Source organism: Gobius niger (assembly GCF_951799975.1).
Source record: "Gobius niger genome assembly, chromosome: 8".
In the NCBI taxonomy this organism is placed as follows: Eukaryota; Metazoa; Chordata; class Actinopteri; order Gobiiformes; family Gobiidae; genus Gobius; species Gobius niger.
In genome coordinates, this window is record NC_136859.1 from 13,875,380 (window position 1) to 13,897,665 (window position 22,286).

Genomic DNA, 22,286 nt, shown 5'->3' on the forward strand with positions numbered 1-22,286 from the left:
TAAAAGTCCCAGTCTGCTTCTTTTTGTTTGACATTTTGTTGTGATTAGATTTGCGCTTCAGTTTCTTTCCATGCATGTTTAGACCCAATGAGACGGCATTTTATATTCTCCCTCTACCTATTGCAGCTTTTGTCATTTGCTAATTGCAACCATTTAAATTGCAATATATTCGCTTGATAGTGATACATCTTAAAGCCCTAAAAGGATACGCTGAGGAGCAAAAGTTCACCGTCACAAAAGGGAAGTGGAAGTTTCTCACTAAGTAAATGTGCACAGCCTTTTGGTTTTGCGAAGCATTTGTGTTTCCGGTTTAATTGTTAACTTGTTACTATCAGGTCCACCCCAATTCACCTATTAAAATGCCTATCAGAGGAATGTTTACTTCCTGATGTTTCGTCCTGAGCTTCTCGTATGGACATAATTTGTATCGTCTGTCGTCCTCATCAATATCCACCGACACCATGAGTACTGTAGGATTATATTTACTGTGTTTATGTTTGTTTATCTCCACAACAGGTAAGAATATGACAAATTCCCAGTTTGAGTTAAGATTAGTGCAATGCTTGTGTCTTTATAAATGGCTAGAATGCTAAGTTTAAGGTCAACACACATGCAGCAACTAAGGTTTGTAACCATGTTCTTTGATTTTGCAGGTGCTCACTACATGTACGGTTTTGAAAGCTGTCAGTTTAGTTCAGAAGACGAACATGATGCAGTTTTTTTTTACTGTGTCTTATACCGCAACAAGCAACTCATTGCTTCGTACAACAGCACAGAGGGGAAATTCACCGGCTACACAGAGAAGATACAGGACTTTGTTAATGGACTCAATAAAAATCCACATATTTTAAATGAGATGAAACATGGACTTCATAAGTGTCAACAAGGAGTCCCTGATTTGGTGAATGCTCTTGCGGGATCAGGTAATGTTACAGAGCTCACAGTGTTTATGACAAGACAATGCAGGTGAAAAGGGATTTTTACCTTTCAAATTTGAAATTGTCTCTGTTGTTCGGGAAAAAGATTAAAATATAAAACAATATCTGCAATAACAACAAGGTTGCATATAATACGTAAAACAGTTATATGACTAAATAAGTAAAATGCTTAAAAAGAAAAAAAACCTGAGGAACTCAAAAAGGTTAGAAAAGTTAAAAAGTCTTTATGGCTTCATGGTTAACTGGATAAAAAAGCCAACGCATTATGGCTATAGGCCTGGGAAGTAAAATGTTTATTGGGGTAATGAAAAATAAATGAGATTGCGGTAAAGGCCTTTAACATACGCTTGTGTAAGAACATGTAATGTTTTTCCTTGTTAATTTCTCATTCTTGATTGATAATTAATTAATTAATTAATAATATATAGTCTAAATCAGTATTTTTCAACCTTTTTTGAGCCAAATCCCGAGGCACACCACCAGCAGAAAATGTAAAAAAAAAAATTACTCTGTAGCCTATATTCACAATATAAAGTCGTTCTCATCAAAGTGTTTTGAATAGGAACACCGTATTGTCTTGCCAGCCACAATGCCTCTGTCACACCTGTCGCATCCATGCATCACTAATTCTCTTGTCTCAAAGAAATGAGCTATCTGCGGCCATAACATATAACATGGTTACTCTGTCGATCACTAGACAGCTCAGAGACTCAATAACAGCACATTATTTGAAGATGATAATTAATTTGTCTTCAAAAAATATCTTTTCATACCAATAAGGTGAAATTGGATAATTTCCCACGGCACACCAGACAATATCTCATGGCACACTAGTGTGCCACGGCACAGTGGTTGAAAAACACTGGTCTAAATACTAACAGCTCGAAGGTCCTGGGTTTGATTACCACCTGGACAGGACCTTTCAATGTGGAGTTTGCATGTTCTCCCCGTGTCTGCGTAGGTGTCCTCCAGGTACTCCGGTTTCCCCTACCACTAAAAACATGTACAATCGGGCAGGATGAATGACAGTGTGTTTGAAAGTGCACATAGGGGACGGATGGAAATTAGCCCAAGGCAACAATCCAGTGTAGCGTGTTTACATGCATGAGACCCATGTATGTTCATTAACATGCACTGTAGAAAAAAAAGGTCTAAATTTTGCCATGTCTTGCCATAAATTTATATTTCTATTTACAATTTCACAAAAGAGTAATGAACAAACTTCCATGAACCTATGTGTTTCATAGTTCAAAAACCTCAAGTCAGAGTGTTCTCCGCTAAAACAGCCACCAGTCACAAACCCGGCAGCATCATCTGCAGCGCCTACAATTTCTATCCCAAACCCATCACTTTGACATGGCTGAGAAATGGGGAGGAGGTGACGTCTGAAGTTATTTCCACTGATGAGATGTCCGACGGAAACTGGCTTTACCAGAAGCACTCCTACCTGGAGTATATACCTACAGCAACAGACACCATCGAGTGCATGGTGGAGCACGCCAGCCTCTCAACACCTGAGCTTTACAAATGGGGTACGATGGTTCCCAGGTCATGATCATGTCATTCAAATGAAGTTACTTGTGATAATTTTATTAATATTTGTAATTGTTGCACAGAGCACTATTCAGAGTCAAGAAAAAACAAGATCATTGTTGGGACTGCAGGGCTGCTGCTGGGACTGGCCTTTACTGCAGTTGGTGTTATTTACTACATGAATTACACAAGAGGTATGAATGAAGCAAATGACAAGAGGAGCAGGGACCACACCCTCAGAATAGAATAGTTCAATCAATGCACCAAAAAACAGTCATAAGACATGTTCATGTTGGAAGGTTGTAAAAGGTAAATGGACTGATATCAACATTTACTGAACAGGTGGAGGGGCATTAGCATAACTGAGCCTCGCCAACTGTTGGTGAATTCTTTAGGTGTTTAAAAGTGATGATGAAAGAGATGATTATTGGACCAAAAAAGTATCCACAGCGCAGCAAACATGCCAAGACAGTAGCTTTTATAGCAATTGTGCCCTGGTGATACTGGTCCAAGTTAACCTCAGTACAAAACATGCTCCTAATAACCAGCTCGAAAATGCTATTACTGCAATGGGTAATCAAAGAATGGATTTAGATGGGGACCTAACATGTTTAAATCTCTACTTCTGCTGACTTTAGTCAACGTCTCGGTAAAGTTACAGTCTTGTCTTAGGAGAGGTGAGCCGCTCACAGCAAAGGCACATTTTTGTTGCACATGCTTCTATTTCAAAATTTATTGGGTAAAATTCTATGCGGTGTGGCTTTAATTAAAAAGGACTCAACAAAATTACTTCAAATTAAATTCCACCACTAGATTATTTATGAGCAGTGTTTATAAAATGTCTGTTGATTTTTACATGTATTTCTTTGTGGTTCTTTTTAGGGCATGTGTTGGTGCCAAACTAATGACGAGCTGAGGAGAGAAATGCACTGGAAATACTGATAAATAATCCTATTTGCATTCAGGCATATTCACAGCATTGGTGTTTTTGCATTGTTCCAGTCATAACGTACTGAAAAAAGTGGTAGTTGGTTATTTCACAAACTCTGTTATAGCCATACTTAACACAGTAAGACTTTGAATTTGGCTTATGAAATGCAGTGAAAAGGACACCTGGTCCTGTCTTTCTGAAGGTCCCAGGCAAATAATCACGATGCTTAAATTTACACACACACAAGTGGGTCACAATTGTGGAAGCTCATGTGTATGAAGAATATTTTTTTTATTATAATTACTATGCAATCAATGTATAAATTGTTGCTTTTTAAAATCCTGTTTTGTTTTGCCCAGTTGTTTAAGAATAAGTGCCGGACATGAATACAAAATCTACAGCTTTATATTTACTTTTGTTTGTTTATTTATCATGAATTCATAAATATTTTTGGCAGCTGTTATAGACAATTTTTGAATTTCCATGTGTGATTCTTGTAGCCTATGTTTCCTGCAGTTATGCTGTTCAACAAATATATAATGTAAATAGAAAAATAAATAGAAAGCAACCAACCCAGGACGTTCCTGTCACTGGGACGTCACTGCACGTTTTACCGTGAGCGCATGCGCTTTGGAAAAATCATGAGCCGTTTCGGGTTCTATTTTATCTTCATTTTTCTGCTGATTAAAAGTCCCAGTCTGCTTCTTTTTGTTTGCTTTGCCATCTACGTTTACATCCATTATAGGACGCGATAAAAAATGGTTGGAGGTGTGAGGCCGGCGGCACACTGGTCTGATCTGGACACAAATGAATTAAAAGTAACCTATTCATCGCTTTCATAAACACGTCACGTCGTCCTTATCACAGCTCAGAGTGGCGTCAGTCATAAAAGCGATGGACTGCGCTGTGCCCTCCGCGGAGGTCGTGTCTCCAAAGGCATCATCGCCTTTCGCGAAACCACAACATCGGAGCGAGATCAGCGCGCGGAATTACGCTCAGGTTGGCGATAAGACGCAAGAAGCGCGTGATAAGAGATGAGTTTATAAGTGCTGCGGAGACCAGGGTCCTTATCAAGACAAGCACTTCCTCCGGAGCAGAGAGAAGACCCACAAGTCCGGCTCTCAACAGTTGGTAAGATACGACACATGTGCAGTATTTAGGCAGTATTTTGTGAAATGTTATTTAGATTTAATCCTAAATTAGACTCTAGAGCTGAATTAGTCATAGTTCAGTCTGGTTTAGTGGTGGTTTAGTGCCTGTCTTCTTGACACTTCTCCCAACTTGCCTCCAGTGTTTGCGTATATTGTTGTGCGTGTAAATGAGTAGTTTCTAGTTTCTAATGCAGGTGGAAAAACGCTATATAAAGTGAGAACATGTACCATTTAGCTCCCACTGTCCTGTAGGTCAGGTTGAGTCCCAGTTTTGTCCAAATGTATTCGTCACTTGCATTCAATTTCCTCCTTGTTGGAAATAGTTATTTTCTGATGTGGCCAAAGTGAAATGAAGTGGCATTTGTCTTTTCAGTATATTTTTCCTAGAAACTGTGACACGTTGTACACAGTAAACAACAAGATAACTTTTTTTTTCTAATCTTGTTAAACACAATCTAGTCTTACATGTTATTGCCAATTCAATTTCTCTTTTAATTGAGTAGGGGTCATATGGCAGACAATATAGGCCAATTCTATTTTTCCAGTTTATGCTAAAATTTGGCTTTGTCATGTGTAATAAAAGTAATAAATCAGCTTTTAGTGCTTTAACTTTTCACTCAAAGATACTTTACAAAATGGTACCTTATTTGCCTCAGTCACAGTGCTTATAGCCACAACCGTCTGGGGGCATATTGATGGAATTGTGGATGCCACCCTGCGCCCAACGACCCTTTTGACCACCACCAACATGAACACACATACACAGAAAACTTTCTCTTGCAAATGACAGAAGTGGGAATCAAACCGGCACACTTTTTTTTAATTTTACCATCACAGGAAACAAAAGGTCATGGGGCGCCACCATAGTCTCCTTTTTGAAATCTCTTTTTGTGTTTTTACAGTTACCTGACCTCCTCCTACTCCTGTCCTTGGAACGGTGATATGGGTCTCAGGTTGTCAGTTTGGCTACACAGTGGAGCGGAGTGCACCCCGTCGTCGACATCCCCATGGTCCTCACTGGCCGTCCCATTATCAGCTCGTCTTGCGGTCCTCCTGGGCTCCTCTCCCGCTCCCCCGGGACATGTCCACTCGCAATGGAGTTCTGTGCACCACTCTCCCCACTTCCTCCTGTCGGCCTGCGAAGAGGAGGTCACACGGGCGCCCGTTGAGCAAAGCAGCGATGGGGCCAGAGCAGAGAGGGGCGTGAGGAGCGGACTCCACATTTGGGAGTTGCTGTGGAGCCCCGAACAGAGGGGAAGCCATGCGGTTATTGGAGTCTCCACAAAAAACTGCCCCTTGCAAGCGTCAGGGTACAGCGTGCTTGTGGGGGGAGACTCGCAATCCTGGGGGTGGGAGCTCAAAACCAATCAACTCTGGCATGATGGCAAGAGTGCAGGATATTACCCAGGAAAGAGAAATAGTCAGCACTTTGAGCAGCATTTTACAGACTCAGACCCCTCACTGGACATCCCAAATCAAGTTCTACTCGTTCTAGACGCGGATGCCGGCTCCTTGGGGTTTGTTGTTAATGGCAGCTTCCTTGGGGCGGCTTTTGGAGAGCTCCCTCGTGACGTTGACCTGTTTCCAGCAGTCAGCAGTGTACGAGGAGGGGCTACAATCCGGCTGCGTTATCTCAATGGTGCAAGAAGTGAGTGTCATGGATTATAGAAAACTTAACAGGTGCTAAGTTAAAACGTAATTTTACTTATTTTCATTGTGGTTATATTGAGAGGACGGCAAAACTTGGTGACAGTTTTTGTTTCATGTGAATAACTCCAGTGAGCACAGAGAACCATCCCTAAACTAAATCAGAAGCAGATTTGAGAATTCCTGAATGTCCTCCGCCTAAATGTTAATAGCAATCGTATGACTTGAATGCAAACAGTTGGTACCTTCTCACTAAGTTAAATGTAGAATATTATTAACAAAAATTACCTTGTTCTTTGTGTGTTCCTAGGAGAGCCGCCAACACTGATGGCACTATGTCGTCTGTCGATCTGCGAGAATTTGAAGAAGCATCAGAGTCAAACTGAGACACTACCTTTGCCCCCATCTCTCCAACGCTACCTGAGCTCAGGTCTGCAGTTAACAGAATGAGCTCAAAGAATAAAGAAAAAACATACTGTTTTCTTGTCAAGTTATATTTATACAATTTATAATAAACGTTTTTTTGAAAAAATAAGTATGTGCATTTTTCTATGTGGAAGCGAGATGCAGAACATAAAGGGAGTTAAAAATCCAACAAACTGTCCACAAACACAATATTAAGGATGACATTTTTCAAATTTGTCATTTACGATTTACATGTTTTTTAATTAATATAAATACTAATTACATTTTAGTTTTACAGAAGGGGGTTGTTTGTTGAGTGATTGTTGGGGTTCCGCCATAAAAGGACAAACAGCAAAACAAACACTAAACAGTTAAAGAAAAATAAAGTAGACAGAACTTACTTACTTATTTTAGTCGGAAATGGAGCCCATACATTTGATTTGTTATTGATGTTTTACAAGTATGTTGGTTTAGTTAGTAAAACCGCTGCTGCGACATTGTGACGGTAGTAGTCCTTTCCTGTTGTCATAGTAACAGATGAACGAGTTCAGAACGCACGCGCCACAATAATCTGGCGCAAATGTATTTGTGGCTAAAGCTAACGTTAAGTTAATTTACATCAACTTTACATATTAGATGTTTTAAGTAAATATACCAAGAAAGTAAGTAAATACTCTTCTCTTAGCACATCGCATTGGTCAAAGTATTTTGCAAACGTTAGGATAATTTTTTTATGTCCATTTCTTTGCTTTTGTAGAAATATCTGAATGTTAGCGTCAGGAAAGCCGAGAGCGGGAGGCCACAGAGGTGGTGACCTTTTAGACGAGGGGGAAGCGGAAGATGCACGAGAGGTAAATGCCTGAAAAATTATGACATTAAAGGATTCTGAGATGTCAAAATACACAATGTTTGTCCAGGTTTTACTCAGCGTGTTGGCTCAGCACGGTCAGGTGGGTCTTTGTTTTTACGACAACAAAGACTCAACTTTACACTTCATGGCTGACGTCTTAGACAATCACGAGCTCCACCTGGTGGCTAAAGGTAACCTATTACTGCCTCAGTCACTCGTTTGCTCAAGTGCCTCTTGTAACTTGATAGCATTAAAAAAGAAAACATTTGTACATATTCATATTTTTATTCTGTAAAATGTTTTTGCTTCTACTGAGATAAGAACATGAGAGAGAGGAATGAAAATAAACTACACAACAAACATTTTATTTATGTTTTTCCTTTGTTATGACTATGGTGTCTTTTTGAGATACCTCACAGCTTTACAAATGAAACCTATTTTGCTAGTTATCCAGGAAGTGCATCCAACTGTTCTCATTACCAGTGCTAAACAAGAACGCTGCATGACCCGCTTCCTGCAGAGACTTGGTAAGTTTTAAAGATATGTGATTATCTTATCAAGCTTATCACACAGAAAAACATGGCGTTTCGGTCAGATTGCTGTGAAACAACTTGTTTCTAGGTCAAGAAAAGTAAGATTAGCTTTTTCGTTATATCGTACTGTGTATTTCAGCTTCCAATCCGGACTACAAACCAGAAGTGGTCACCTATCCTTACGTCGACTTTGGTAAACTTTACTTGACAGTGTTGGATTATTTATATTATTTTGCAATGTTCACTTCAGCGAGCAGAGTATCACAACAGATGGCTAAATGTTGCAGGTCTGGAGGTTGGTAAGCAAAGACTCCTGTCTGCCAATCTGCCCTTCCTCCCTGCCTCCGCCTCGGAGAAAGACAAAATGTCCTACCTCTCCTCCTGCATCTCCTTTGACTCTCCCCTCATGGTGAACCATCTGTCCACATTTTCATCCACTGCTTCAATTGCCATTTAAATATCTTACATTTTTTTGTTGCTGCATAAATTAAGTTGTTTATATATGTTTTTTGCACATTGTTTGCAGCTGAGGTCAGTGGGTGCTCTGTTGAAGTGTTTGGACAGGAGGAGAGTGGGAGTTGAACTGGAAGACAGCAGTGTTGGAGTTCCTATCCTGCAGTTTCTCGCCTACACGCTGTAAGACACCTTCATCGGGATGAATCGTGAATGCAAACATATAGGGTGTAATGACATTCTTAAACTTCTTCTGCTTTGATTTAGCAAAGGAATAATAAAGATCGATTCTGACACATATAGGTAGGATTGTGGATTAAAATTAAGATCACAAATCAAATAAAAATGTCAGATTTTCATACCGCGTCTTGTCAGTGTTTTGCAGATCTTCAAATCTGAACTTCATCCATCAGTGTATAAAATAAACTCAGGTGAAAAGGAAGGTCTGAGTTTATATGGTAAGGAAGCAACAGACTCCCACACAAACGTTTTAATAAGCAAATATTATCTTATTATTACTTAATATTATTCTGTGATACTTTGCAGGGATTTTGAACCGCTGCAAGTGCAAGTTTGGCTCCAAATTACTCCGGTACAAAACATAACCAACTTTAAGGCCTCGTTGTTCTTTTTTTAACTGTTAAAAAAACCTCTCCTCTTTTAGCCAGTGGTTTTTGCGTCCAATTCAAGACCTGGCTGTCCTAAATCGGAGACAGGAAGTCATACGTTTTTTTACTTCGCCTCAAAATTCTGGCTCTCTGAGCACACTGCAGTCTTCACTTCGGAACATCAGAAACATCCCAGTATTCATAAATCGTTTTATACGTGCATTACTTCATTATCAGTTTGTGACATTTAAAAAGTATATGTTTCGTGTGTTTTAGACTCTTCTACGCAGAATGTCACTTTCTCACACCAAAGTTACAGACTGGCAGAGTCTCTATAAGGTTGGACCTATTGGCCTGGTGATCCTATTAAATGGCCTTTTATTATATACCTGCATATGGGGTTGGATAGTCAGTAATAATCATTGTTTAATCCTTAGGCCTTTTTAGTTCTTAACTGTATTTTTTTCATTGAATTGAGTTTATTAATTTCATAAGGACAGGGCCACTTACATTTTTGTATGTTTTACAGTTTATTGTGAATAGCTTTATTAAGAGGGGCCCAATAATAACTGCATGTGTGTTTGTAATAGACGGTGTACAGTGCAGTGTGCATCAGAGACACAGTGAGACAACTGCCGCTGTCCATTCAGCTCTTTCGTGACATCACTGAAGCATTTTCCGATGATCTACAGTACATCACCTCCCTCATCAACCAAGTTGTAAGTTTGAAGGAAAAAAGCCTCTACTTTGTATCCGGTTATACACATGATCGCTTGTTTTAGTAATGAGCTCTAACTTGCAGGTGGATTTTGAAGCAAGCCTTAGAGAGAACCGCTTCACTGTGAAACCCAATGTGGATCCACAGATTGATGAAAGTAAGTGTCCAGTACTGTCAGGAAAAGTAAACCTTTGTGAACTTTTCCTTTTTGTTTGTTAGAGAAAAGGAAGATGATGGGATTGTCAGAGTTCTTGACAGATGTTGCCAGAAGAGAACTAGAGCATCTGGACCCTCGCATCCCGTCCTGCTGTGTCATATACATCCCCCTGGTCTCAATTTGTGTTGTTTTCTTTATTTTTTTTGTTTTTAGTTAAAGTTCAATTGAGATTTTCTTTTTTTCCTTTTTTTTACAAAATCTCGTACAGATTGGATTCCTGCTCTCGGTCCCTCGGCTGCCCGGCATGATGGAGAAGGAGGATTTTGAAATAGATGGCCTTGATTTTATGGTCTGTACAAACACATTTAACATTTTTATTATACTGTAATGTAAGCTTTATGTGTATTTGTTCTAAAGTTCTTATCAGAGGATCGCCTGCACTATCGCAGCCAGAGGACCAAAGAACTGGACGACCTCCTCGGTGACCTGCACTGTGACATCAGAGGTCTGTCATTTTAACAGCAGAAAACATTAAAAACTCATTTACAGAACAACAACTCTGTCAATTCCCTTTTCCCTGTTTCTCAGACATGGAGACTGCAATCATGACACAGCTGCAGAGCGCTGTCCTTGAAAGATGTGGGTCTCTTTACAAGGTTAGTGTCCCAAGTGAAACTTCATACTTTCTGTATAGATGAATACAGTTATTTACTGTGTTTAAACTGAGTTATTGTCTAGATTTTGGAGCTCTCTGCTGAGCTCGACTGCCTCATGGCAATGAGTAGTGCCTCCCAAGAGTATGGCTATATTGCACCTAAGTTAGTCCGTAACAGAAAGATTTCAATAACAAATGGAAGGTAATAAATACAAATTCATAACAAGTGAAGGATCCCATTTTCTTATAAATAAAGACAATCTTGTGTTTGCAGACACCCTCTGTTAGAGCTCTGTTCTACAGTGTTTGTGGCCAACTCCTTTAACAGCTCTGACTTAAAAGACAGAGTGAAGATCATCACTGGCCCCAATTCGTCAGGGAAGAGTATCTACCTCAAACAGGTTCAGATTTATTCTGAAGCAGCTCATCGTGCCTCACTTGGCGTGAGCAGGATGTTTGCAGTGATCTGTGTTTGTTCCTGCAGGTTGGTCTGATTGTCTTTATGGCACTGATTGGCTCGAATGTGCCAGCTAAAGAAGCGGAGATCGGTTTGGTGGATGGCATCTTCACTCGCATGCAGAGCAGAGAGTCTGTGTCTGTGGGCCTCAGCACCTTCATGATTGACCTCAACCAGGTACCATCACATCCACACTCACTCTATTCAGTGCGATGCACAGACTCTGTGTGTGGGAGAGCAAGAAGGGTTGTAAATGTTCAACACTACTGTCCTCCGGCTCCACACCCACACCCCACCTGTGAAGAGCTGCTGCCTACAGCGCTGATGTGCAGATGAACACACTGCACTAATCTAACAGTAACAGCGTGTGTCTCTATTCTGCAGATGGCTCAGGCTCTGAACAGCAGCACTGGCAACTCTTTAGTTCTCATTGACGAGTTTGGAAAAGGGACGAACACTGTAAGAACTTGTTTTGTCACATGTTTGTGTAAGCTCTCAGTCACACAGGAGTTGTCCATTATTGAAAAGTTGTCATCTGTACTGGGTTGCTTAGAACTTAAGAAAAGTAAGATATTTATAAAAGATCTATAAGTAGACCTTGTAGTAGCGGCAAAAAAAGAGCACAACTCAGCAGAATTGTTTACAAATGCTCTCATCTTAAACTTCAACGAGACCACAATTAATATTAACTAAAACATTTTACAGTTTACATTTTATAGTATCATCTACAATGTTTTCTCCCAATCAGAAACAACTGAAAATGGTTCTGTGACCCTCTTTTAGGTCCTGACCCACTGTCTTAAGTGTTTTAGCTCTATTACTGTTGTACTGCTCTGTATCTTCCTCTTTATTTAACAGCGTTAACCTAATTGCATTGCTCTAAAGCCCAGTCTAAGGTAGTGCTTTCTGCTCCAGGTGGATGGGCTGTCCCTGCTGGCTGCATCCATCCTGTTCTGGCTGCAGAAAGCTCCTGTGGATACTCCTCATGTGCTGCTGGCCACTAACTTTCACAGTCTGCTGCAGCTGGGTTTGCTGCCGTTCTGCGAGATGCTCTCTCTCCTGGTACGCAGAGAGAAAAAAAATATCCCCGGGCATTTTTGGGTGTATCTGTGATGATTGTAAGAGCGTTGGTGACAGCTAGAACTTCCAAATAACCAATTCAGCTAATGAGAGGCCACAACGATAACGCTCTACCTCATTATAAGTTTTTGCGTTATGAGAACAGTGTGTGGTTGCATAATTGTGCGTGTGCGTATGTGGGTTTAAGACTCTGGAGACTGCGCTGGACGGGAGCGAGTTAGTGTTTCTCTACCAACTGAAGGAAGGGATCTGCAGGTCCAGTTACGCTGCCAACATCGCAACATTGGCAGGGCTCCCCACAAACCTGGTGCAGAGGGGAGTTGAGGTAAGTGTAAAAACTACCGTCTATCAATCCATGGGTCTCAAATAATTAAGAATCAGGACCGTTGCCATGCCGATTCAAAACAAAATACTAATTTGAATGGTCAAACGTCCTTAAAGTGCCGCTCTCAACTGAGAAAAGTAAATCTCTGGGTGAAGTTGCGTTTGTGCCCTTGTTATGAATGATTCAGAAACCTACTATTTTGGCCTTTGTTTTGTTGGACGCCTTTAGCTTTGTTTACAGCACGCGCTCGCTAAGCTTCTGCAATGTCAGAAGATACAGTGTTGCATTACTATTTCACCAAGATCTTGTATTTGTGATGGGGCAGCGTGACCACTGTGCTGAGCCTTCTCCTGCACATCCCAAATATTCCCAATAAGATAAGATCGGACTCTATGGATCTCACAATGGGGTTAAAGGAACACAGCCTTGTTTTTCCATTCTGAGTTCCTACCTGAGCTTAGATGAGTTGATACGTACCTGTCTGGTCTTTGTACGTGCCCGTGGAAGAGCTTCTAACTTCACCCCGGTTTGGAGCTATTGGAATATGCCGGGAGAGGCTAAATGCTAACAACAACTATGGTCTTTTTGCGTGACTGAGCGCATGCAAAACGACAGAACATATCTCACTATGGAAAAAAACGGTGGCCTGTTGCTTTAAGATCTGGACTTAGTGGCTGCCAAATGATGTCTTGCTCCTGAACCACTCTTTGACAATGTGAGCCTGATAAATCCGGGCATTGTCATCCTGGAATAAGGCCGTGCCATCAGGGAAGAAGAAATCCATTGATGGAATAACCTGGTCACTCAGGATGTTCAGCTGATCTCATTCTTTGGGCGCAGTGTTGCTGAACCGAGACCTGACCAACTGCAGTAATCCTAGATCATTAATTCAGCTGGTCTGGTGGGCCGTGCGTGATTCACAGATTTTACAGTATGAGTCATCCTATCAACTAACCCTTGTGTTCTGATAATGTTATCGTAGCAAACAGAAGATGTACTTCATGTTAGTTTCAAGTTGTCTCCCAGTAATGACAGAGACCTAAAACGTGCTTGTTTTTATTTCATAGGTGTCTGAGCTGTACAGGACAGGGCGGCCCATTAAACGTCTTGACAAGGCTTCATCTGACGAGAAGACGAACAGGTTTCTTAAAGCCTAAAAACAAACCCCCCACTAAGACAACACCTGCTTTACACACATTTCTGCGCAGGTGTAAAAATATTGTGGAGATGTTCCTACAACAGAACTTGGATGACAAGAGTTTAGACGTGCAGCGGTTTATGAAAGAGGAGCTCCTGCCCTCTGCTGGGGAGCTGCTGAACCAAGGAGACGCTTTCTCATAGTAACCTTGGCTTTATCCTCAGTGTGATGTTTTCCAGAATGATGAGTTGTTTAATAGGGCATTCTGACTCGTTATTTCCACGTTTTGTATTCATCAGTTTAATTCTATACATTACACAGCAAAACCACAATAATAAATCAGTTACAAAATACATTTTCATATCAATCCTTTCAACATTTTCCCAATTTTTGTCCAAAGAGTCTGTTAATTTGGACGTGTTCCTGCTCTGTGTATCACTTCACATACACCGCTCGTCTTTGTACTAGCTGCACAAATGAACCCAAGCTGTTCAGCGTGGTCCCAATGAGGCTCCACTGAGTTGCCGCGTAGTAAGCGCCATCAAAAAGACCCGCAGTAGCAAATTGGACGGGTGTCCGTGCGGCGCTGAGTTGCACAGGGGTGTGTCGCAACAGTGCTTGGTCATTATGAAGACGGTTTTATTTGTGAAGAGCTCCACTGTCGTCTCCACGTTGCATTCTTCGGCTTTGGCACAACCCAGAGTTTTCACGTCGAGTACGTCCGCTGGGGAGAGGGGAAGATAGCAGTTTTAAGAGGCTTTAAATAAAACATTAGTCTGGGAGGATTTTTTTTTTTTTGTATCCAGCAGAAAAAGGAAATGGCACCAATTTCACTCACACAGCACAACAATACTGGCAGTCTCATGTGAGCTTCTGGGCCTAAAAGACACCATTGAATTGATTTATATCATTTATTATTATGTTCTTTAAAATACACAAGTAATTACATAGACCGGATCTGCTGCAGTGCTAAACTATGAGATCTAAAACACCTTAAATAGGACAGTAATGACTGCACTACACCTGGTTTCATTCCTGGACCTTTTCTGCGGTCTGTGGTCTGCACGCAGTCTATTCCTCCAGCTAGGTGGTTTTACGTAACCCGGCTCAAAATCTGGAAAAGGTTCTCAGGAAGCGCTTTTCAAGACACTCAAAGATGCTTCACAGAAAACTGTGGTCACTCTTTGCTCTTGACAGGTTGCCCCAACAAGGTCATGGGGGTATGGCCTATCACAATATAAAAAATAAATATCACAATAACGATATATTTCACGATATCTATCCATATATAATGGACAAGTTACTTTTGAATTACGCCTATTGGGAAGATTAATGAAGTGATTTTTTTTTTTAACAGCAAATTAAGTTTTCCTTTTTTTCAGTTTACTTTTTAAGCACCTGTCTCCGTGTTCTTCAGTCAGTGTTTGTGCTGCTCTGATGGAGCTGAGCATGAACATAAATTACATCGTGTCCACAACGATATCTAAAAATGATATCGTGATAACGATGTGCTATACGATATGGCCCACCCCTACCCCCAACCATGAAGAAAGGGTATAAAGCAGAGGTGCCCAAACTTTTTTCACTGAAGTGTATATATTAATGTCAATGCAGCCCAGTGCTTATAGTTTTATAGTTTTAGTGTTTTAGATCTTATAGTTTAGCACTGGAGCAGATTCGGTCTATGTAATTACTCAGTGAAACACTGAGTGCATTTTCAGAGTTTTAACCCGTGCCCCTTTATTTTGGCTTGGAACCTTCAAACCAGCTCTTTCCCACAATAAAATTGTACTTTTTGAGGTTACAATTGTATAGAATTAACTTAAAAAGTACCATCCCTGGTGATGTATGCCAATTCAACAAGAAGCCTGAAAGCCACATTTGGGCACTGGGTATATAGAGCAAAAGGTATCTCTATAGGGACAAAGTATAGCTCAGACAATGTACAAGGTTTATACCAGCATATTATCATACTTGGTGATTGCTGTATTAAAGCTGTAATTCTTCCAAAATGTACCAATTACTAAAACATTATCCCTCTCCCCAGACAAGTGTAAATGCAGAACTAAATCACACATGAAACAGTAACATAAATAGTTGATCAGATGAGTTCTGGTCACCGCACCTGCCTTCCCTCGGCCGGTGTAGCAGCGCTCCGTGTGGCTGCAGTTGGTTTTTGTGGTGTAACACGCGTCCCAGAATCCCAGGTCACATCGAAAACACTCCAGAAAGTTTTCATCTTCGAATGTCACCGCATCCATCACCTGTTCCAGCTGCTCCTCTTCCTCGCCTAACAATATCACAGGATAATTTCAGAGACAATATATTATGCATTTAGCTTAACCCTATTTATGAGTGAGCTCTTGAGGAGACATTATAACATGACTAAAAGCTCTTAAAGTTTATCAATCATATTTCCTTAAACTTCACTTGAGAACTTAAGTGCATGTGACCGACTGGATAATGCTGCTACTCAGACTGTTACATAACCAGCCGATGGACACTGTTACTCAGATCGTGTTTAGTTGAGAAGTGGCACCAACAAAACTGCCCAGCTGGTGCATTACAGTTATTTTATTCCATCTGGAGTTCTATTATTAATTTATTTTTTTGAACCAATTCAATTATTTTTATTACTTGGACAGAGGTATAAAAACACCAAACTAATGACAATATAATGCCCTAAAGGCTTGAAGTCACATTTTCACAGTCGCTCTATGTATTCGCTCAGGCAAGGAGGTTGTTTTATTATTGAGGACGTCTCGCAGCTCATCTCAAGGGGCTTCGTTGGCAACTAATGATATTTTAGCAGCGGGCTGAGTATATTGAAATAGTAGGAATAGGGAGGGGTTTACCCTGTTATAAAAACTACTGTCTCAACTCGTTCCACAATTGCATATTATGTGTCCTGAATCACATCCTCAAGGGTAAAAGAAACAAGCAAAAGTGATGGCTTCAGGACTTTAGTTTATGGTAAATTAAGCCAAACTCAGCTGGTCATCAGGATTGATTTGATCAGTGAAGGGTTGCTTAGATTTGTTACAAGTATGCACAATAATGAACTTGTGCCGATCATCCTGTCTCGTTAGTTTGCATTTGGTTTCCCTGATTAAGAAAGTTTGGGCATTTCTGTTTTATGATTTCTTGCCTTGAACAGAACGACTGTATGAACTGGCTAGAACTGGATACGCACTGCCAACCTTCTGGGTCACCACTACCTGCAGGACAGGTTTTGCTTTCAATATTTCATTTGAAAGATATACCTGGAGCTGTATTCATCATGCATAGAAGAGTAATTAGTCCAAATCAGGTCTCACTTATTGCTGGTAGTGGTTCCTTGTAGCTTTATTTCTACTGCACCAAATACACAAGCACGGCTGACTTGCTTTTACCTGATGTCTTTCTAAATAAAATATACCTTATTCTAGGTTAAAAATACATGGAATACCAATGTGCCACGAGTACTTCATCACGTTTCAATATACCTATTTCAAAATCATTTGAAAACAGTCTGTAGCAGGGGTGCGGGTTCCCAATCCTTTTTCATTGTTGGCTGTATATTGATGTCTATACACTGCAGCATGGAGAACCGGTGGTCAATGCTGTGAAACATTCAACTGGGAGCATTCAGCAGAGGTTTAAACCACCTTTGTTTAGGCTGCCTTAATGCCCGCTCTGTATCAAAATATTGTGTTAAATACTGAGGATATTGTAGAATTCTTAAACTTGCAGTAAAATGTGCTGTCTCTGGTGATGTGTGCCAACTCAGCAAAAAACAGCCTGAGGGCCATAAAAAACTGGGTTAGCATTTCGATAATTTTTCTCTGTTCCTCTGTTTTAGAGCGAGGCCTATTGTCTTGGTTCAGTGCTGCTGCAAACAGGCTAATCCCTGGGTTAAATTGAAGTTCAGTTAGGCTCACAATCCTTATCCCTTTCATCTTGTTAGCTGCTGCTCGCTCAGGAGAAACAACAAAAGGAGACAACAATCCGTCTAATGTCTGGATTACTGTTATTTTTCAGCTACTCTATTCTGTGCTGAAGTTGCGATTTTATATGGTTAGTTATGAAATGCCTACCCCAATCAGTGGAGGGATGACGATTGCTTATAGTGATTCATTCAATTTTTTTTGCAGGTTTAATACAATTTATGGACACTAAACTGCTGCTCTTGAGAGGTTGCACCAGCAGTTTTTATTGGATTTATTTAGGACAAATTTCCCTATTCGGGGTCAGGGAAGTTCGCCTTAGCCTTTCTTTTATATTGCTTTCAAAGTAATACAAAAATCAGATTACCAATATTTTCTATCCAGGTACTTCTAGGCTGATGTGCTGATGACTACACAATCTTACCTTGCACAGCTGAGAGCATCGCAACGGCCACAAAACAGAGCACAAGTCCCTTCATTGTGCGCGGGCGACTTCTTCCATTGACAAAAGCATGAGTGCTGCCGAGGGGATCGTAAGTAATGCTGAAATTGGATTAGTCAGTACAGGAGTGCTCAGCTGTTGGTCTCTCCATGTACAGCAGCATTAATGCACCAACCTGCTGGCACTGGCAGAGTTGTGTCTTTGCATTCTTGACAGTATTGCAACTGTCGGGATAGGGAAAGAAAGAGGATAAGGTCTGTTGAATGCATTTGTCAGTCAGCTTAAAGCCATACTGTGCAGCATTTCACCCAAAACCTAGCTTAAAATACAAGCATTTGTTTTGTTGTGGGTGTCTTTATTGGTCTTTATTTAAAATACATCAAAAAGCTGTGAGCAGGCTCGTTCCCCCTCAGACCTGACACTTTGCTGGGCGCAGGACGTCAGCAGGTCATCCCAGCTTTGCATTTGCCACACTGTGACATTATGTGCATGCCCTATTAGTAAGTAAGTGCTTTATTTGTCATCGACTGAGTGTGCAGCCATTGTGGGCCAGCTCTTCAATCCGTCCTGGCTCGGCTCCTAAATATCCAGAAGTTAAAATTGAAGCCTTGGAATGCGCAAGGAATGTCCCCAAGAGTTATGATAGAGTTATGATAGAGCTATGATAGAGTTATGATAGAGTTATGATAGAGTTATGATAGAGTTATGATAGAGCTATGATAGAGTTATGATAGAGTTATGACAGAGTTATGATAGAGTTATGATAGAGTTATGATAGAGTTATGATAGAGCTATGATAGAGTTATGATAGAGTTATGATAGAGTTATGATAGAGCTATGATAGAGTTATGATAGAGTTATGATAGAATTATGACAGAGTTATGATAGAGTTATGATAGAGTTATGACAGAGTTATGACAGAGTTATGATAGAGTTATGACAGAGTTATGATAGAGTTATGATAGAGTTATGATAGAGTTATGATAGAGTTATGATAGAATTATGACAGAGTTATGATAGAGTTATGATAGAGTTATGACAGAGTTATGACAGAGTTATGATAGAGTTATGACAGAGTTATGATAGAGTTATGATAGAGTTATGATAGAGTTATGATAGAGTTATGATAGAGTTATGACAGAGTTATGATAGAGTTATGATAGAGTTATGATAGAGTTATGACAGAGTTATGACAGAGTTATGATAGAGTTATGACAGAGTTATGATAGAGTTATGATAGAGTTATGATAGAGTTATGATAGAGTTATGATAGAGTTATGACAGAGTTATGATAGAGTTATGATAGAGTTATGATAGAGTTATGACAGAGTTATGATAGAGTTATGACAGAGTTATGACAGAGTTATGATAGAGTTATGACAGAGTTATGATAGAGTTATGATAGAGTTATGATAGAGTTATGACAGAGTTATGATAGAGTTATGATAGAGCTATGATAGAGTTATGATAGAGTTATGATAGAGTTATGACAGAGTTATGATAGAGTTATGATAGAGTTATGATAGAGCTATGATAGAGTTATGATAGAGTTATGATAGAGTTATGATAGAGTTATGACAGAGTTATGATAGAGTTATGATAGAGTTATGATAGAGTTATGATAGAGTTATGACAGAGTTATGATAGAGTTATGATAGAGTTATGATAGAGTTATGATAGAGTTATGATAGAGTTATGACAGAGTTATGATAGAGTTATGATAGAGTTATGATAGCTGCTTCACTCACTCGGGCGCATTACATACGTCATGACCAAACGCTAGCGAAAAGCAGATCCAATCGTTTCAAAGGAGTTCACCCCTCCCATCTCATAACGGAGCTCAATTCTGAAGGTCCAGACCCTTGTACGAAAACGCAATGTGTACGAGGGTATGGTAAAACCAGGCTAGTGCTTCTATAGTGCTTAAGAAGAACTTTTAGGTCTCAACTGTCTTCAGCTCATAAGCTAGCTGTTTGTTTACTTGTAAAACAGCTGGGTCCTTCATGGCGAGTACAGACTCTGCAGCAAAAAGAATCCACTCAACCTCACAAAAAACTCAGCAAAGATGTACAAAAGTGTCCAGTAAAACAATGTGGGACACAGAAACTACAAATCCAGTTCACAGAAAAGCAAAAAACTCAGCTGTACCAAGAGAGAGAGAGAGAAGCTGCTGCTTGTTTACGCGTCGCCATGACTATAAATAGATTCATTCACGATTGCTGACGCCTACGCAGTGTCCCGTTCAATCTGGGTCCATGCGGTCACCAGCAGTTCTGTGAAGGCTAATATTTGGTAACTTGTTATTTTTTTAATCCTCGTCTTAATGAAAGGGAAATTGCATGTGCCCTCCTGAGTCAGCCAACAGTTAAGAAGCTTATGCCCCTGCTCCGTCTGCTCAGTTATACATCAATGAAATATCCTATGCACTCAGATTCTGTAGAGCTCCCACTCAAGGGATCCCAACGCAGCGTAACCCTTGTCGGCGAGTTATGCAACACAGCAAGGAAATACTTAGAAGTGCTCATGAATGTTGTTGTAGCTGTGTAGTGGTGGTAGTGCAGCTCTCCTACGTGTTATGTTGCTGGGGATTTTTCTTCTCCGTCTGCTCTGGATTATTGTAGAGAAACATACACATAACACAATATTTCTCAGCGTCCATAGTTGTACATTGTTGAGCTGGAGGGTGGGAGTGCAGATGAGGTCAGAAAAGAAAGACTGGCACAAGGTTTAATGTCTTCTCGGCTTTCAAAAATGAAATAATATATATTACAACAGGGATATCTGTCTCACAAATGTGCTGAAAGTGTGGGGCAATGTTCAATTCAAAACACAGGCATGATTGGTCTCAAGTGGAAGGACATTTTTAGAGATGAGAGTAAATAGCAGTATGGGATTTTCCGTTTAGAGATTTCTTTCAACAGCTGTCTCCCTCACGCAGGGCTTGTACTGGATTTTGTGATGTAGTTTTAGGATAAATTTTGCCTTGTTGTGGATATTTCTAATTAAAGTAACAGAATAAACTGAGAGAATATTTTAGCCATCACCAAAGACGCCAAAGACCAGTCCATGGAATAAACCACTTTTGCATGAACTGTGATTCTACGAGGCTTTGTGTAATGATCCGGTCTTTTTTCAACATACAGGGTGTGTATGATGACAGACATTTCTATGGTTAGCTAACATTTGCTTATGAGTTGTAAGTGTTTTGATTGGGGCTTAGACAAATAAATACTTCAGCTCACTGCACTGTTGTTGACTCAGTTCTTTCTGATAAGAATATTTAAAGGTGCATTATGGAACTTCTTATGCTAAAAAAAACTTAACAATCGTGTGTATTTAACTTTTAGTTACAGTGGCTGTATCTGGTGGTTAGCATGGTGCCCTCCATCACAGTGGCCTCAATGACGCTCCAGGTCCAATTGTTTTTTAGAGTTTCTGGTATAGATAGGCTGGTAGGTTGGTATGCCATGTATATGTAACCACGGAGATGGTTACAATTGATCCTGGAGCGTCATAGAGGCCTTGCTGATGAAAAGTAAAGGCGCCATGCTACCCGACCATACAGCTGCTGGATGGGTGAAATGTGCATCAATACTTTATAAAAAGCTTTGTATTAAACGTTGCATAATGCACCTTAAAAATCAAAGCACTGACTATTATTTACCTAAACCAGGGGTTGGCAACGTCAGGCCTGGGGCTAAATCTGTCCTTCAAGCATGAAACCCCTGGCCTTTAAGATGAATAAAAAATATTGATACGTAATTCAGAGATCAGATACCAGTAAATGTAGGTGTCTGTAAGAATGCAGAACATACTGTCAATTCCTTTAACATTTCATAACACCATGACTGTAACATTAAAATGAAGTGCAGGTGTCTTCCCCCATAGTGTTCAGCGTGGGCTAACTCGTTCATGCTAAATATTTGACTAGGCCTTTGGAGCCAGCTCCATTATTTAGAATAGGACAAAAATAAAAATAGTGAAAAGGCAAAATTAGGCATGTCAAGACGAACACGTGCAGGTACGAATGACAAGTCTGTGTTCAATACTGACTTACAGAAGGGCAAACATGTTTCAATGGAAAGTCCAGAGGAGTCAGGAATATCTGGAGCCGCCACCATTTCCTTACGGTTTCAGGAAGAAGTTGGCCACAATAAGTCGATTCTTCATTTTACAGTCCATGCATAACACCTCATTAGGTCATATATGATGTACCACTCTGGCATTTGTGGAAAGTGGTGCTTTACTTTGGCTGCAATTAGGAGGTCCGGCCCCTTGGTATTTTAACGACAAAGAAAAATCTCAGATTTCGGGAACGTTCACCTGGTAGCCTCAGTGT

At 40.3% G+C, this 22,286-nt stretch overlaps 4 protein-coding genes across 5 annotated transcripts; 3 read left to right on the forward strand and 1 right to left on the reverse strand.

Annotated features, from left to right (window-relative positions):
• The first annotated feature begins 329 nt into the window (after positions 1–329).
• On the forward strand, positions 330–3,544 carry LOC306966234 (class II histocompatibility antigen, B-L beta chain-like). The gene is made up of 5 exons (XM_079560917.1): positions 330–516; positions 654–923; positions 2,186–2,470; positions 2,555–2,665; positions 3,354–3,544. Exons 1-5 carry the CDS (start codon positions 462–464, stop codon positions 3,374–3,376), a joined length of 744 nt encoding a protein of 247 aa, XP_079417043.1. The 5' UTR covers positions 330–461; the 3' UTR covers positions 3,377–3,544.
• A 502-nt stretch (positions 3,545–4,046) lies between these two features.
• Positions 4,047–7,555, forward strand: LOC306966286 (SPRY domain-containing SOCS box protein 2). Of its 2 annotated transcripts, XM_079560991.1 has the most exons (4): positions 4,047–4,533; positions 5,456–6,201; positions 6,511–6,630; positions 7,363–7,555. In XM_079560991.1, exons 2-4 carry the CDS (start codon positions 5,496–5,498, stop codon positions 7,377–7,379), a joined length of 843 nt encoding a protein of 280 aa, XP_079417117.1. In that variant the 5' UTR covers positions 4,047–4,533; positions 5,456–5,495; the 3' UTR covers positions 7,380–7,555. The 2 variants fall into 2 exon arrangements, with proteins under 2 accessions (XP_079417117.1, XP_079417116.1); XM_079560990.1 differs by lacking the exon at positions 7,363–7,555 and having other exon boundaries at positions 6,511–6,719.
• msh5 (mutS homolog 5) lies at positions 7,025–13,894 on the forward strand. The gene is made up of 25 exons (XM_079560989.1): positions 7,025–7,456; positions 7,523–7,646; positions 7,902–7,982; positions 8,128–8,181; positions 8,276–8,397; positions 8,515–8,624; positions 8,709–8,744; positions 8,817–8,899; positions 8,988–9,033; positions 9,106–9,244; positions 9,326–9,388; positions 9,640–9,768; positions 9,852–9,924; positions 9,987–10,096; positions 10,193–10,273; positions 10,342–10,429; positions 10,513–10,580; positions 10,663–10,781; positions 10,854–10,980; positions 11,064–11,213; positions 11,421–11,495; positions 11,952–12,098; positions 12,304–12,441; positions 13,509–13,582; positions 13,650–13,894. The coding sequence occupies exons 1-25, from the start codon at positions 7,373–7,375 to the stop codon at positions 13,780–13,782; spliced, it is 2,454 nt and encodes an 817-aa protein (XP_079417115.1). The 5' UTR covers positions 7,025–7,372; the 3' UTR covers positions 13,783–13,894.
• A 93-nt stretch (positions 13,895–13,987) lies between these two features.
• Positions 13,988–18,193, reverse strand: LOC306967140 (uncharacterized protein). The gene is made up of 3 exons (XM_079562047.1): positions 17,930–18,193; positions 15,705–15,869; positions 13,988–14,303 (listed from the first exon to the last, which is right to left on the reverse strand). The coding sequence occupies exons 1-3, from the start codon at positions 17,982–17,984 to the stop codon at positions 14,071–14,073; spliced, it is 453 nt and encodes a 150-aa protein (XP_079418173.1). The 5' UTR covers positions 17,985–18,193; the 3' UTR covers positions 13,988–14,070.
• Between the last annotated feature and the right edge of the window lie 4,093 nt (positions 18,194–22,286).

Excerpts from the sequence above, each read along its gene's own strand:
- LOC306966286 (XM_079560990.1), top strand. The coding sequence starts at position 5,496 with ATGGGTCTCAGGTTGTCAGTTTGGCTACACAGTGGAGCGGAGTGCACC. Across the intron at positions 6,202-6,510 it reads TTATCTCAATGGTGCAAGAA|GAGAGCCGCCAACACTGATG; the intron begins GTGAGTGTCATG and ends GTGTGTTCCTAG.
- LOC306967140 (XM_079562047.1), bottom strand. The coding sequence starts at position 17,984 with ATGAAGGGACTTGTGCTCTGTTTTGTGGCCGTTGCGATGCTCTCAGCT. Across the intron at positions 15,870-17,929 it reads GATGCTCTCAGCTGTGCAAG|GCGAGGAAGAGGAGCAGCTG; the intron begins GTAAGATTGTGT and ends TGATATTGTTAG. Across the intron at positions 14,304-15,704 it reads CACCGGCCGAGGGAAGGCAG|CGGACGTACTCGACGTGAAA; the intron begins GTGCGGTGACCA and ends CCCTCTCCCCAG.
- msh5 (XM_079560989.1), top strand. The coding sequence starts at position 7,373 with ATGTTAGCGTCAGGAAAGCCGAGAGCGGGAGGCCACAGAGGTGGTGAC. Across the intron at positions 8,900-8,987 it reads GGAAGGTCTGAGTTTATATG|GGATTTTGAACCGCTGCAAG; the intron begins GTAAGGAAGCAA and ends GATACTTTGCAG. Across the intron at positions 9,769-9,851 it reads CCTCCCTCATCAACCAAGTT|GTGGATTTTGAAGCAAGCCT; the intron begins GTAAGTTTGAAG and ends TCTAACTTGCAG.
- LOC306966234 (XM_079560917.1), top strand. The coding sequence starts at position 462 with ATGAGTACTGTAGGATTATATTTACTGTGTTTATGTTTGTTTATCTCC. Across the intron at positions 517-653 it reads TTTGTTTATCTCCACAACAG|GTGCTCACTACATGTACGGT; the intron begins GTAAGAATATGA and ends TTGATTTTGCAG. Across the intron at positions 924-2,185 it reads GAATGCTCTTGCGGGATCAG|TTCAAAAACCTCAAGTCAGA; the intron begins GTAATGTTACAG and ends TGTGTTTCATAG.